Source organism: Atractosteus spatula, chromosome 5 (genome assembly GCF_055471065.1).
Source record: "Atractosteus spatula isolate fAtrSpa1 chromosome 5, fAtrSpa1.hap1, whole genome shotgun sequence".
NCBI lineage: Eukaryota > Metazoa > Chordata > Actinopteri > Semionotiformes > Lepisosteidae > Atractosteus > Atractosteus spatula.
The window spans coordinates 14962294-14977016 of record NC_142710.1 but is presented as its reverse complement, the minus strand read 5'-3'; the positions used below and the strand labels follow the sequence as shown (position 1 = coordinate 14977016).

At 39.6% G+C, this 14723-nt stretch overlaps 1 protein-coding gene across 1 annotated transcript in view; it reads left to right on the top strand.

Annotated features, from left to right (window-relative positions):
• ptpn20 (protein tyrosine phosphatase non-receptor type 20) overlaps nt 1–14723 on the top strand; it is a 41571-nt gene that overhangs the window by 14395 nt on the left and 12453 nt on the right. The window contains exons 16-34 of the mRNA XM_088915984.1: nt 778–979; nt 1461–1552; nt 2616–2693; nt 3683–3790; nt 3876–3992; nt 4734–4912; nt 5042–5146; nt 5312–5405; nt 6090–6175; nt 7205–7391; nt 7842–8056; nt 8700–8798; nt 9221–9570; nt 9804–9916; nt 9962–10083; nt 10723–10893; nt 11189–11363; nt 11672–11882; nt 12431–12468. Coding sequence (XP_088772110.1) covers nt 778–979; nt 1461–1552; nt 2616–2693; nt 3683–3790; nt 3876–3992; nt 4734–4912; nt 5042–5146; nt 5312–5405; nt 6090–6175; nt 7205–7391; nt 7842–8056; nt 8700–8798; nt 9221–9570; nt 9804–9916; nt 9962–10083; nt 10723–10893; nt 11189–11363; nt 11672–11882; nt 12431–12468 — 2742 coding nt within the window. The remainder of the gene's footprint in view (nt 1–777; nt 980–1460; nt 1553–2615; nt 2694–3682; nt 3791–3875; nt 3993–4733; nt 4913–5041; nt 5147–5311; nt 5406–6089; nt 6176–7204; nt 7392–7841; nt 8057–8699; nt 8799–9220; nt 9571–9803; nt 9917–9961; nt 10084–10722; nt 10894–11188; nt 11364–11671; nt 11883–12430; nt 12469–14723) is intronic.

Below are 14723 nucleotides of genomic sequence, written 5' to 3'. Positions count from 1 at the left end.
AAAGTGAATGCATCTTCCAGAATCTACTGTATTTAAAAATATTAAATGTTTATTTTTTATAGATACCCTATTTTCCTTCCAGGTAAACTCCCTAGGTAGTTCTTCCAGTGAGAAGATAGCATTTTGAGTTCATACAAAAAGTGCACCATTGTAGAAAGCTTTCCAGTTAATGCATTTCTGTAGCTTTGTTTGTAATCATCTGAACAGTTGGTGACCTCTGTGGGAGTTCTGTGTCTAGACTTAGCCATTTAAGGGTCTTGACTGGAACTCAGATATATAATCTGTCCATTGATATGAAGGATAAACCAAGGTACGCTAGATGTGATTAAAAGAAATGTAGTTTACCAGAAAGGTTATGGGCATGCAGACGTTGTGCTCCTGAAATAATGCAAATGAATTTAAAAGCAGAGGTTTCTTCTGACTTGAATCTAAAAGGTTCTCTCAATGTTTATCATTCTTTCGTAAGAAGGGCAGTGATTCCTCTTTGCCAGGTGGATCCAAGAGGCTCCCACTGATACTCATTTAAGGAGCCAGTAATCCCTCCGGCTTTAGGAAGTAGCAGTATGTCCTGGACGCCCTCACTTGTGTAACCTATATTACACAAGTAGATTCTAGAATACGGAAGTCACATCATTAGCCCTGACATGCCTTCAGTCTGTTTCTCCATCCATTTTCCATCCTGGGTCGGTAGAGATGATTCCAGCCATTTGTTTAGCAGGTTGAGGCCAGTTAACATTTTAAGAATTTAAAAACCCAAAGCTCTTTTTCTCTTTTTAGATGAAAACAAATACTCTCTTGCTGAAGGCAGCACGCCCAGATATGCTGCTCCTTGCGACCAGCACGAGCGGCTGAAGAGACTGTCTTGCTCAGAGACAGTGCTGACCAGGGATGAGAATGATGTTCCCAGCAACCCTTTGAGCAAATCCTGTGATGACATCAGTATAAAGATGGAAAAAACAATTAGTGATCAGACATGGAGGTACACTTTTTTATCACTGAATTTGAACAAAATTGAAAACAAAGATTACCAGTATTAATTATGTAGGGAAGCAAATAACCATTTTGCTGGGTTATGCAAATTTATTAGAGAAAAACATCTTTGGGGCATTTTCTGATTTACTGTACATGAAAAGTCTAAAATTATAAGACTGGCTTTCCAGACAAATTTGTGTTTAAAAATATAGCAAAAATCATAACCTCCTACTACATATTCCAGTGATTCCAATGATCAATTCTCATCATGTTGTATATTACATGTTGTTCTGTCTGTATAATAGTAGATCAGGAATTTAAATGTGTTTTCCCTGTGTGCTCTTTCTCATTTAAAAAAACAGCAGTTGTTGAGCCTTTCATGTTCCTCATGCTCATGCCTCTTCAAAGCTAGGATACTGAGTGGCTTTAGGAATTGCTGTAGTAAAGATCTGTCAGTTCTCAACACCTGATCTCCTCTCTTCTCTCAGTCTCCCAGTTTCTCATGTACAATCTAGCACCTCTTTGCAAAACAAAGACTCTGAAAGAACACTGGATCACTCCAGCAGTTCAGGCTTAACAGGTAAGGACAGCTTTAATTTGACCCTAAAATCATGAGATTTCCACAGGAACATCTTTTTTACATTTGTGATGCCTAAATAGCCGCAAATTTACCATTGACTAAAATAAAAGGGTTACAAGATGTTGTCTGTTTTTGAGTCACATGGCTGGTTACTTTTCAATTTCTGTATTCATAAACAACCTACTGTATACACCAGAGAAAAAACAAACAAACTCACAAACAGATGAACACCTCATTTACACATCTTTTTCTTTGCTTTAAATTGGAACTTAACTGTAACAGAAAGAAAGTGTTTTGCTCCACACTTCTGCTGCTTGTTTGTCCTGCTCATCTGCATGAAAAAAACAGGTCGAGCATTTGCTCATTATTAGGGTTAAGGGTTAGATTTAGGGCTAACCCTAGTGTTAGAGTTAGAGTTATATTTGGAGGTAGTGATAGGGTTACAGTTTGGAGTTAGTGTTAAGGTTGGGCTTGGAGCATCATGGTTAGGTAGTGCATAGTAAAAAAATTGTGCCGGATTGCCATACCAGGAGAAATGGGAGTATCATTTCTAATTTTGACTCATTATAGTGGTTGATTTATGTTATACAGTTTTAGTTATCATGTACAACAGAAAACCCTTGATTAAAGGTATTATGGTTGAAATATCAAAAGAAAGAAAAGAAAAGCGTGTTTTGTTCAGCATTTTAAATATTTACAGAGTAGGACACATCTTTTAAAGCAATCCAGTGGAAATTGCTCTGTTATACCACCAATGCCAGGTTATGTGACTGTAGAGTTGTTCTTGTCTTAAACCTCTATGTAATAAAATACAAAAGACTGTATCCTAGTAAAAGCAAATTCAATATAAATAAATATTCATTTTTTTCTAAAAATTTACTTTTAAATGTCGGTTGTCATCTTTTTTTACACTTTCTTCTTTTCAAATGTTGGAAAAACTGTGCTTTATTCATCTTCTGACTCTGATTGTTTGATTCTGATTCATATAATTTAACTTAGGGCTTAACATTTACAAGTATAGTAAAGACTCATTAATAATTGTCTATTTATATTTGCATTATAGATTTCCAAAATAAAGTTGCTATGCCACAGAGAGAAATTATCTGTGTGTCATTGAAGAAGGACCCAAAACTAGGCCTTGGTGAGTAAACAGAGAAAATTCCAAGACACTGGGCTTATTGCCAGAGTGTGAGGCCTGGAGCAAAGGCAAAATCCAACATAGCAAAGTCCAAGCCTGCATCTTAGATAGAAATGGCAGCCTTTAAGATTGCTGGACGTTCTTAGGAGTTTTAGAGAGACATTACTAGCAAGGTATAGTACTGTAACTGCTTCTATAGTATGTGTAGTCCTCAGCACAGGTGCATACGATAGTGTAATACGAATGAACAGAGCACTTTTTGGACCACTGATAATAGCTTGCATAAGAGACTTTCATATCCAATACGTTCTGTCACAAAACCCACTTTCATTTTAATTACCACCAGCCTTATGGGAAAAATATTTTTGATAACAGACTGGTTATCACGCCAGACTAATGTCTGGTCTCACTGTTGCACAGAAAAGCAGTCGTGGAACTCTATTAGGATTTCATTCTAGGTCTCTTTTGTTATAACAAACTCTATTTAATGTAGCTTGTGCAAAGTAGTTGAGCTATTTCTCCAACTGCTCTAGCCCATTTATGTGCGTCCTGAATTGTGGCATATGCTGATCATACTAGCGTTTCTAGCCTTAAAATAGCTTTTAGAGAATGTCCATTAATCAATAAAATAAAGGATAAATTCTAAATTCTGAAATACTGTATTTGAATTGCAGGCTTTGTCAGAAATCTGAACCATGCCCTTTTGTAGAAAAATATCATATCCCCATATTCTAAAATAATAAGACACAATTGTAATATTAGCTTAATAAATGTAGTTTTTAACACAATGTATTATTATTACTGTCAAATGTGTTGGAGGATGTCAGTAACCAATTTCTTTAAAAAGTATTTTAAAAACAAAGTACGAAGTCTTTATTTTTGTAACTTTTCTACACAAGTCTATATACACAGAAATATATCGAATTGAATTTGATGATTTACATTATGACTCCATATCGTTATCGCCCGCTGTTAATTGTTTGTGACACTAGGCTTTGTAATAGTTGGAGAAGACAGCACAGGAAAATTAGACCTTGGAATTTTTATTGCTTCCATCATATCCGATGGGCCTGCAGATAAAGATGGACGGATCAAGCCAGGTAATACTTTTGCTGCTTTATAATGAATAAAATGAGACATATATTTCTTGTCTTTGTTATGGTTTCCTCTTCACTTTTGTACCAGGAGGTCGGCTGATTTCTCTAAATAAGATGAGCTTGGAGGGAGTCACGTTCAACACGGCGGCAGGAATTTTGCAAAACTGTCCGGAGGATGTGGAGCTCATTATCTCCCAACCAAAAAGTATGTTTATTTGCTGTATAGTTTGTCACGTTGTTAAAGATCTAAAACTGGCATGGCATGAATTGCTTTCAATAAATGGGAGAATTGAGTCAGTTCTGAAAAACCCAAGACCCAATCTGATTATTCAATGTTCAATTTGCAGTAGAGGGAACTGGAATAAAATGGTGCAGCTGACATACTTATAGACCAGGATATCCTTACAGGGTCTATCTCCTACAGGGAGAGCTGTAGGTGTGGATCCAGGGATAACTAGAAACCCGTGGTTAAAGCATTACAGATGCATATGGAGCTATGCAGTAACATGTCAGTTCTTGTCAGTGTTTATTCCATCAGAGTAACAATTTACTTCACTATCTTATGCATGTAAATTTGTGTATACACTGTGGACGTGCTTTGAAAAACGCTTTATTTCTGCTTAAAAAAATATGTTTAAAAGTTTCATTTTGTTTTCATTGTTGTCAACTTTGCTTTATATAATGATTTTACAGTGAAAAATGTAACATTTCCAATTTGCCTTGGTGTGCATGTGGAGTGAAACACAACCTGGGCAGCACTGAATGAACCCAGTCAGAATGACTGCAGTGCTGTTGTGATAGCTTTTATTTTGTTTTCATCATCACGGTAATATTGGAAATGATGTTTCGTCTGTCCTGATAAAATTGTGGAAGTATAAACACAATTAGAGGACTGAATGCTTTTATTGAATATACTGAATATTTTTATTATGTTTTGTCTACGCAGACCGAGCAACAAACAGAAATAACAGTAAATACAAGTCACATAGAAGCCAGAGCTCCGTAGAGAAGAGGTGTGATTGTCACGTAGTTCCAACAGCAGAACAGTACGGTGACTCCAATATGGTGACTCCACGATCCGTGAGAAGATTACAAGTGCCTGGGGTTCGAATCCTGGATGGACAGGTCTTCTGCTCCATTTCTTTAATTCGGTTGATTTTACCTGTGCAGGTGAAAACTGAAGGGAATGAAATCAAAAAAATATGGCTTAACTTCTGGATACTTAAAAAAAATTCGGACTTTTGTTTTTCACAGGACGCGCTCTGCCAATCAGAATCACAACAAGCCAACGTCATGCCAAGCGAAGTGCACTTCGTGGAACTGAAAAAGGTTGATGGCAGTCTAGGAATCAGCGTCACTGTAGGTGAAAGAGGATCTCTTCCATGTCAAAGAACACAAGCTGTTTCGATTATCTGCAGAGCACTAGACCGCAGCTGCGGTTAATTATTCATGTTGATCAGCAAAAAAGCCGTACCTGTTCTATGACCTAAAGAGGGTCCTAATGTCAGTTTTGTGTGTTTTCAGGGGGGTGTTAACACCAGTGTTCGTCACGGTGGAATTTATATCAAAGCTCTAGTGCCTGGTGGAGCTGCTGACCAGGATGGACACATCCAGAAAGGTGCTTCATCAGCTCTTGTTGGCATGACTATTTGTATACTTCATTGTACACGATGCTGAGAATGGTGTAACAGGCAGATATGTGGGCACATATGCAAAATGTAAATGTGGTGCTATTATATCAACAGTGGTCTTTAGCATGCAAGATAGAAATTGTACTTTCCCTGTGACACTACACTTTACAGTCCTTTAAACAATAAATTCACAGCCCTTCTCTTTTTCAGTGCACTGACAGAATCATCTCTATACACCAAAGGCAGTTTACAGTTTGTCTTCTAAGAAATGTACTATATGAAAGAATAGGTTTTATTTGGCCTGATAATTTCTACTTTACTGCCGTAATACTTGTTTAATCCTTATTTGACTTGAAATGTGGTTAGACCCACAATAAAATGTACGACAGATCTTGCATTTCCAGTTTTATACAGGCCAGCAGTTTTTAAAATCAAATAATATTTAGGAGCATCAGACATGCGCCTTTTTGAAAGATCACAAGGGTTCGGGACCTTTTAAAGTAAAAGGTGTAGAAGTAATGAACTTTAAGTACTTTTAACTACTGGAAAACGTTTAGATTTGGTCGTGTCCTATGTAGAGTAGAAGTAAGGTGAATTTATCAGTGCAGAGTCTTTTGTGGTGTCTGGCTAACGAGGAGGTCGTCATGGTCTGCTTGCTTCCTGTGTGGCAGGTGATTGCTTGCTGGAAGTGGATGGGGTCAGCCTGCGCAGCTTCACTCACAGACAGGCTGTGGAGTGCCTGAAGAACACGGGAGAGGTTTGTTTGCAGTCAAGGGACGCATCACAGCCTGGCAACCAAACGTACTCATTGGTTAAACCTGTAAATCATCCATCAGTACATTGTGCTGGTGCTTTGCTGGGGAAAAAAGAACTGATATGAAAACTCAAAGACCATTACGGCAGCTCATGGGGCCAGAATTTGTTGTAGTTTTTGATTAAGGAAACTACAAGAAAAACATTAAAAGTACAAGACTTCCAGTACTTGGGTCTTCAGTCCTTTGCAAGTGCACTTCCCAGCAGAGCTGATAGACCATGGCTAGCAGGAACAATCAGGGTAAAGACCTGTGCCTTTATCAAGGATATAACACTGCAGACTCGTGCCCAAACCCTTCAGTAATGGGTGTAGATCCCCACTTCTGTTTCCACTCATCCATGTAATTGATTGTGACTTTTTGACATCACAGCATTTTTTATATGGGCCCATACTGCTGTACATGCCATCCAGTTTCAAATTATTTAGCATCATGTCCTCAGGAGAAAAGATGTTTTGCTCTGAAGGTTTCTACCACACAGTCATCTGCCAGGGGTCCTAGCCTTTCAGCTGGACCCTGCCCTGCCTGTCTCTGCCAATACCAATTTCATTGACCAGTGTGTTATTGCTCTGAGACATCTGATGATGTGAAAATAGATGCTGCATGTCTGATACACTGCAGACAGGCTAGTTTGTATTTGAACTGTCAGGGAGCATTAAATATGTATTGTATGTTTATTGTGTGTTGCTATTTTAACTTGTCTAAATGTAAATTAAATAATACAAACATCAAATATAAACATATGCTCTTTCTGTGAGTTAAACTAAAAGGCCTGTGCAGGATCCTTTACCTGATAGTGAAGCAGTGACTCACGGACTAAGTGAGTTGGCATTGTGTGTTAATGGGACAGAAAGGAAGGTAGCTGTGTCAAGTGTCCAGAAGCACTAAAGAAGAAAAGCAGCCCACGGATAGAACAGTTTGCATACATGTCTTCTGCATTGCATACAATGCATTCCTGGTATTTCTTTTCTCAGGTTGTGCACCTCGTTCTGCGGAGGGAGCAGCACGGGGCTCCAGAGCCGCCCGGCGCCAAGAGCCCCAGAGCACCAGCCGCCCCACCAGCCCCACCTGCCACTCACAGGAGCAGAGAGCACCATGCCGCCGTTTCCACGGCAACGCCCTTGTCTATCAAAGCCAAGGACTACAGCTTTGTGGCAGAGGGTAAGACACAACAGCAGAGCAGAGACATTGCACTGAGCCTGACAGTAACGCTGTAGTTGCTATCCTTGAAAACACGACGCATACATCCTGTGAGCTGAAATACGGCTTCTAAGCCCTAAAGACTCCATGCTAAAGCAACTTCACATCAGTTGTTTCTGGTGTTTAATTTAGTATTCACCCCTGCCCTCACATACTTCTGAAAAAGACTTCTTCTGAAAAAATAATTCCTCCTTTGCATTTTATTCTGTTTTTTTTATTTTATCCATTTTGACAATGCGACATCCAGTAATGTTGTGTGTGCAATAATTGTTCAAGTACTTAAGATACATTAACATACAACTGTTAGTGTATTGAATTAAAAGTCATGGTAATGCTAGTGTTGTTCTCTTAATAATGTAATTATGACAGCTGTTTACGTGATGTGTAATTCTAACAGCTTGTTATTTACAGACAACACCTTTGAAGTGACATTAAAGAAGAACCTCAGTGGCCTCGGCTTCAGCTTCCTGTGGACAGACTGCAGCCCCATCTCAGAGGACCACAAAGGCATTTTCAGAGTCAAGAAGCTATTCCCTGGACAGCCAGCAGAGGAGAGTGGGAAGATTGAAGTTGGAGACGTCATTCTGGCAGTCAATAAGAAGTCTGTGAAAGGAATGTCGTACTGGGTAAAAAGAGAACAAGGTCTTGTATTTCTTTTCAAGAGCTGTCAACATGGAAATGTTTGGCCCATTAAAACTAAAATTGAATCAGATTTGGTTCTGAATTATGCCAGAAAACTAAGTTGTACTGTATTTATGAAAATTGGTAAGGATTTTAATAAGCGCCGGAGCAAACGTACAAATAACAGCAAAACAAAAGGTATCATTATGAGCAACACAGGCATTACGTGTCTCTCAGAAAGAATTCATTTTCATATTAAAATCCCATTTGTGCACAAAAAAGTTACTGCCACTTCTCTGTTACAGTATGTACTGTATAATAACCCATCCATTTTTGAACTCGTGGGGATGCGGCAGGGTGTGGATCTTCTCGATGTTCTGAACACAGCTCAGCCAGTCTATTCTTCCTTCTGTAATTCCTCCTTTGTCACGCATGATGTGTTTTTTTACCAGTTCAACACAAGTACAGTATAGGATCACATGGACAGGTACGTTTGAGGGTTCGTCTTTGGTGCCGATTTACTCCTTATGAAAAAACAAGCTGGCTTGAACAAGTTCAGTCTCCCAAGAGAGCGGCAAGAGCCTGTTGGCAGCCTGGCTGTACATATCCGGTACAGCGAGATATTCTTGCTTTTCTCTTCACATGCAGGATGTTCTCCATCTTTTGCGGGGGGGGCCTGAGGAGGTAACGCTGTCCCTGTGCCGCCCAGCTCCTGGGCTGCTTCCTGAAGTCGATGTCAATGCAGTGGTAAGGCACAGTGCAGCTTCTTCCAGTGTTTAAGCGCTCTAAACTGATTTTCTCTGAAGGGTATATTGACCTCAAAAGAGATTAATCCAAGGACCAAAGTGAAAGTTTTTGTATTATTTATTTTTACATCCAGCTGATAGAAAAAGTGGTGCCCCTAATTTAATTACTGTTGAACGGAATTTGTTTGAAACTGCCCAAGGCCGAAGTTTTCAGTTCCAATTTCTTCAAATTATTTGTATTTCCTAAATACCCTAAAAAGTTCAACATGAAACATTAAAATACGTTTTTTCATTAAGTGAATAAAATGTGCATAAAAATAGAAAAACATTTGGTAATTCTACCATGTTGTTGCTGGCTTCGCAATATTTCTCATTTTGATTAGCCTTTTCACAGGCTTTGCTGTTCTGTTGTTTGATTGTTAGACTCCAGCACCTTCTCCTACTAAAGAAATCAAGTCAAGGTTGACTGGCCTGCAACTGGCTGATGTTACCATACATGAATACGAGAGCACGTCAAGAGAGAAGACGGACGAAGAGGCTCCTAGCCGAGCTGGCGGTCTAGCAGAACCAAAACAGCTAGTGGACTCTTGCCAGAGCAAGACCGAGCTGCACAGTGGAGTTACTGCTCCTTCGCCTCACAGTAGCTGTCACATGGACCAGAGTATCCACCAGCACCCAGAGGACGGACCAGCTGCTCCTGTGTGCTTTTCACTGGAGGAAGACGTAAGAGAAAAGTGCTTCTCAGAAAGCGATAGAAATAAAGTCAGTAAAAGGTAAAGATCAATCTGTCCATCGTTGAACACAGCACATTATAATGAGAAAAACAGCACCCTTTTCATTTGCCCTAAAAAAAAGGACAAAGCACTGGCCTTAGTAGAGCAAAATGCTGACATGCTGACGTGAAAACAAGTGTTTCTGCCTTCCTTTCGTGGGGTATAAACTGTGGAAAACACACAAAGGCCATGGAAAAACTTGTTGGTGTTCTTCAACAACTTTCTTTTTGTAGTAGCGCAGCAGAGGACACGGATGGGACAGTCAGGTACTGTGTACTCAGTAAGCCGTCCTTGCGGGCTGACGAGGAGTACCTGACCATCAGTACTGCCTCCGCCACACCCCCCAGCTGCCGTTCAGGGAGCCCCCCCACTGTGGCGCCCACACCCCCAGCCCCGGTCACAGTGCCGCCACTCCGGGCCCACGCCAAGGCGGAGCAGTCCTCCTCCAGCAGCGCCGAATGGGAGGATGTGGAAGAGGATGAGGAAGAGAAGGAAGATGAAGACCCCAGGAAGGTGAGAGAAAGGGTGCACTACAGAATAAAAATGAAAAAAGCATATGAAATATAGTAAGGCATAGTTCTGTAGGGAGTATTTTTGTACATTTTTTTAATAAAAAATTAACTGCTTCGAAATAGGGCCACACAACTCTGCTATGGAATCATACTCAATACTCGCTCATACCTGAGCATTTGATGAATGTAAAACCTCCATTATTCCATAATCCAAAATTGTTCCATCTATAATTGTTACTGTGAAGGGTCACATGCCTAACCCAGTGGACACAAATCACAGGGTACAAACTAGGGCTATACCCCAAGACAAGACAGCAGTCTGCATTAGAACGCTTACACAGGGACACATTAGATATGCCAGTTACTAGTCAACATGTGTTTGGAAGCACAAACATGGAGAAAACGTGCAGACGTCCACACAGAAAGCGTGCCAGTCGAGAGTTGAATCCAGGACTTGAAGAGCTGTGAGGCTGAAGTAGTTCAGGTGGGGAGCTGCGTCAGCATGCGAAGGCTGCAAAGGAACAAGTTAGAGGTTTATTCCGTGCTGAAAAGAGAAGAAAGGAAGCACAACGTAGAAGGCTCCACAGCCGAAGAGCTGTGAGGCTGCCCACTTTAAAACACATTTTTCTTTATATTCCAGAATTTGCGGAAGGAATTTGAGCTCTCTGTGACATTAGTAAAGTCTCCAAGTGGCAGTTTTGGGTTCACCATTGTTCGCAGTAAACTGGACAGCTGCTATTACATTCAAGATATTTTGGATAATCCTGCCAAAGCAGATGGAAGATTAAGAGCAGGAGACAGAGTAATTACAGTACGTAAGAGAAACGAAGATCCTGTGTCTTTAAAGCTAGAAAACTGTTGAGTTTCTTGCATGAACATTTTACATTTTTGAAAAACTTTAGAAGACACATACAGTATAAGATATTAAAAGTAGCACTTGTGAAATCTGGAAACAAAAGTTTTTTTGAAACATATTCCATTTAATTTTACTCTAGGAATTTAAAATTTTGCATAAATAGGTTGAATACAAACTTACATTTTATGAAATGCATGTCCAGCCAAGATTATTTTCATGTTAGTATTATATGTCCAATCTCCCATTCCAGATCAACGGGCAGGATGTAACAAATGTGTCAGAGGAAGAAGCCATGTCCATTCTAAGGAGCTGTCCTGATCAGCTCATGATTGTGGTGGGACGAGCGGTCCAGAACCTGCGGGCAGCCCCTTCTCCAGAGAGCATCCCCGATATTGTTCTCTTGAAAAGACCAAGGGAACAGTTAGGTAGGCAATATAAAGTACACCGACAGACCTGAATAAATCATTACTGAGAGTACATCATTGGGACGTCTGTGTTGATAGCGTGTAATGAGTGTGCAAATTCAAATTCACCTGCCATGAGAATAGATGGAGCAGAGACAAAACCTCCAGACATACCCTCAAGCGAACCAGAACCCCAGAGGAGCCTGCCATGGGGTAAACCGAATGCGACTTATTATTTCACTGTCATTTAGCTTTGTCTCACAAAGGCTGTGAACAGCCAGTAAAAATCCCTTTTTCCTCATGTGCTCGCTCTGTCCCGGCTGCTGCAGGCATAAAGCTGACAGGGGGGATTGGCAGCAAGTGGCAAGGCATTTATGTTCTGGAAGTGGTTTCTGCCTCTCCTGCCAGTGAGGAGGGCAGCCTTCAGCCCCGTGACAAGATACTGTACATCTGTGGGAAGTGCACCATGGGAATGAGCTTACAGGAGGCCGTGAAAGCCTGCGAGTCAGCCGCCCGCAAAGTGAAGATCAAGGCCACCAGGTAAAGGTTCCCCAACCTTTGCATTTATTTTTGTGGTATGAAAATAGTCTTAAATACCTATTTCTCCTCTCTTTGCAATTCTCATTCAGTACTACATCTCCAATTGAATCAAAGCTCCAACCCACCTACCGGTAACAAATTCCAAACCAGGCACATGATGACAGTTTTCAGTTGGTAAGAGAAACCACTGTCACCCAAGAGGCCAACTGCAGTATAGTACCAGCCTTTGATTTGCATCGAGTAACTGGAGGGGGAGTTCTGATTAAATCTTGGCCTACGATTGCATTGAGGCTGAAGTGCCAGTAAACATCACAGTACATTTCTTAATCCTGCCCGTCAGTAAGCATACTGTGTACAGTACTGTATGTGCTCTCAAAGGACATCTCCAAAAGAACAGATTTCAATTTTAAATAGTTGCAGACATTTTACAACATCATTGAGATCTTATTTTTTATCTCCTATAAAAATGTTCAGCATCATGGTAGTTTAATGGTTTATCATCGGTGCACTAACCAGTGTTTTTGTTTGTTTTTCTCCCACACGTTCAGAGATGATCAACCTGTGGTACCCAAGGGAAGGTGGAATGGTAATGTGTCCTTCACAAATAAAGAGCTAGCACATAAGACACTAATAAGCTTAGTTATATGACTGTTAAAAATTGAAATATTTTCCCAGGTGGGAATAAACTACAGAATTGTTACAAACATGAACAGGCACACATTGACCATTATTCCTCAACCTACCAGTCCGGAAACCACACTCCCATTTGATATTCAAAAGCCCAACAACCACTGTGAAGCCTTTCATATACAAATCATACTTTGTGCAATCTCTGGACTTAACCAATTATCCATTGATTACCTAATTCACCATAAGTGTCTCTATCTACAAATATTAGAGGCCTAAATTGGCGTCAAGTGGAAGGTGTCCTAGATTATCGGTTCGGTTATTTTCCTTGCCCAGCCTGCCACAAACTGGATTTATCTGGTTTCATGAATGCCTAAAACAGATTTCCAGACTGTGCATTGTTTCCATCTGTGGTGCGTTGAGGGTTAAGCTGCTGAATTTATTAAAATGTCAGATTCTAAGTTGGGTGAACATAGAGTAATAAGGTGAGAAAGCACGTGAATGTGAAAATAATTATAGTGTACAGTATTCTAACGATGGTCTTTTACCTTTGTTAGCTTAAAGTCTTTCGTTTTTCAGAGTTTTAAAAAGAAATGAGCTGTGATATTATTATTCTTTTTCATGGATGTTATATATTTCATATGGACCTTGTTCATATCAAGCCATCATGCTCTTACAAAATTAATGTTGTCTGTTATCTGTTGCTATTTTCACTTCATTCTTCCTCATGCCAGTTTTGTCGCGTCCTTTTGTGAAGAAGCCCATTCCTCAGCCAGTGAGGCAGCTTGTCTCTTTAACCTTCCCTTGGGCTAATTATCTGCACTAGCTGTCAGATACTGGGGCTGTCTAATCCTATAAAAAGAGGTGGCTGTTTTGCTGGAGTGAGCAGAATCATCGACACACAATTTTCTTCCAGTCAGAAGTGGCATCAATGAGACAAGAGCTGTTCGAGTGCCTGCCAAGGAAAGAGACGACTCCCTGAACGCTTCACTGCCTGGGACGACATAGCGTCAGCTCCCATTAGAAAAATCCTCTTTTTCACAATAGACAAATCAAATTCTTTATTTTGTGCAGACGAACTGAATTCAAACGCTCTTACACTGTGTGTATATTTGTATATACAGTAAGGATGAATCGCATGTGTATCTGTGAACAGATGGTCTGGCAGATTGATAAACTGAAATTTTGGACACAAATGCCGACCGTTTTCTTCAGAAGAAAATCTCCGTTGCTATGCTAAAGAGCAATCACCTTTAAAAATCGCTACAGTTTCTATAGAGTATTATAATATTTTCAGTCATTTTAATCTGTTTTTATCTTTGATTAATAAGGATTAATTCTATCATATGTATAATTAAAGCAGAATATTAACATCTACTATTGTTAAACCTGACAGCTTTTTGGGGACTAATACTGTATATAAACTGGACAACTGTGTATAAAATGGACAACATTTCATAATGTCATATACAGGAAATAAATAGGCACTGTGCCGTCACCGTGTCATTCGCATTATAATATGTTACATTAAAAAAAACTCTTTCTGACAGATTTTACTAAGACAAACTCAAAAGAGCATCTGAGTGGTCCAGTGTGTCGACATGAATACTGTCACGAGGCAGTGATCCCTGGCTGACACCAAGTCCATTCAAGTGCTTTTGTACTGGAATGTCCTTATACTGAACATGCATTCCCACCCACGAACCGATGATTCATTAAGCATGTTCAAAAATAAAAAGAAGAAATGCGCTGTATTTTAAAATCAGTGCCCAGAAGCACATTAATGAATCTATTTTTTCTCATACTCTCAAAGGTTCTGCACAGAAATCATGAATTTATTAGCTCAATTTTTTATGATGATGAATAATACATATAAGCATTTTTTTCTAATTGTTTTGTCAGTATTGATAGCTGTATTGTACAGTATATGTTGTTAAAAAAGAATGATATTGAATTCTAGGACAAAACAGATTATTTTAAAGACAATTTACATTTTATAGTACTGTAAATATTGCCAGCAGAAATGAAGAATATTGAATGTTTTATTATTTGCGTCTGATAAACTTATAAAATAGAAAACTTCAAAGAGACTAAATCTTTTAAAAAACCTATCTTTTTACTATTTCAGTAGAAAAAATGGTGGAAATCAATTCATATGGTGTCATGTTGGATGTTTTGCTTTTTGGACAGTGCTGGAAAAGGGTCCTTCGTGAC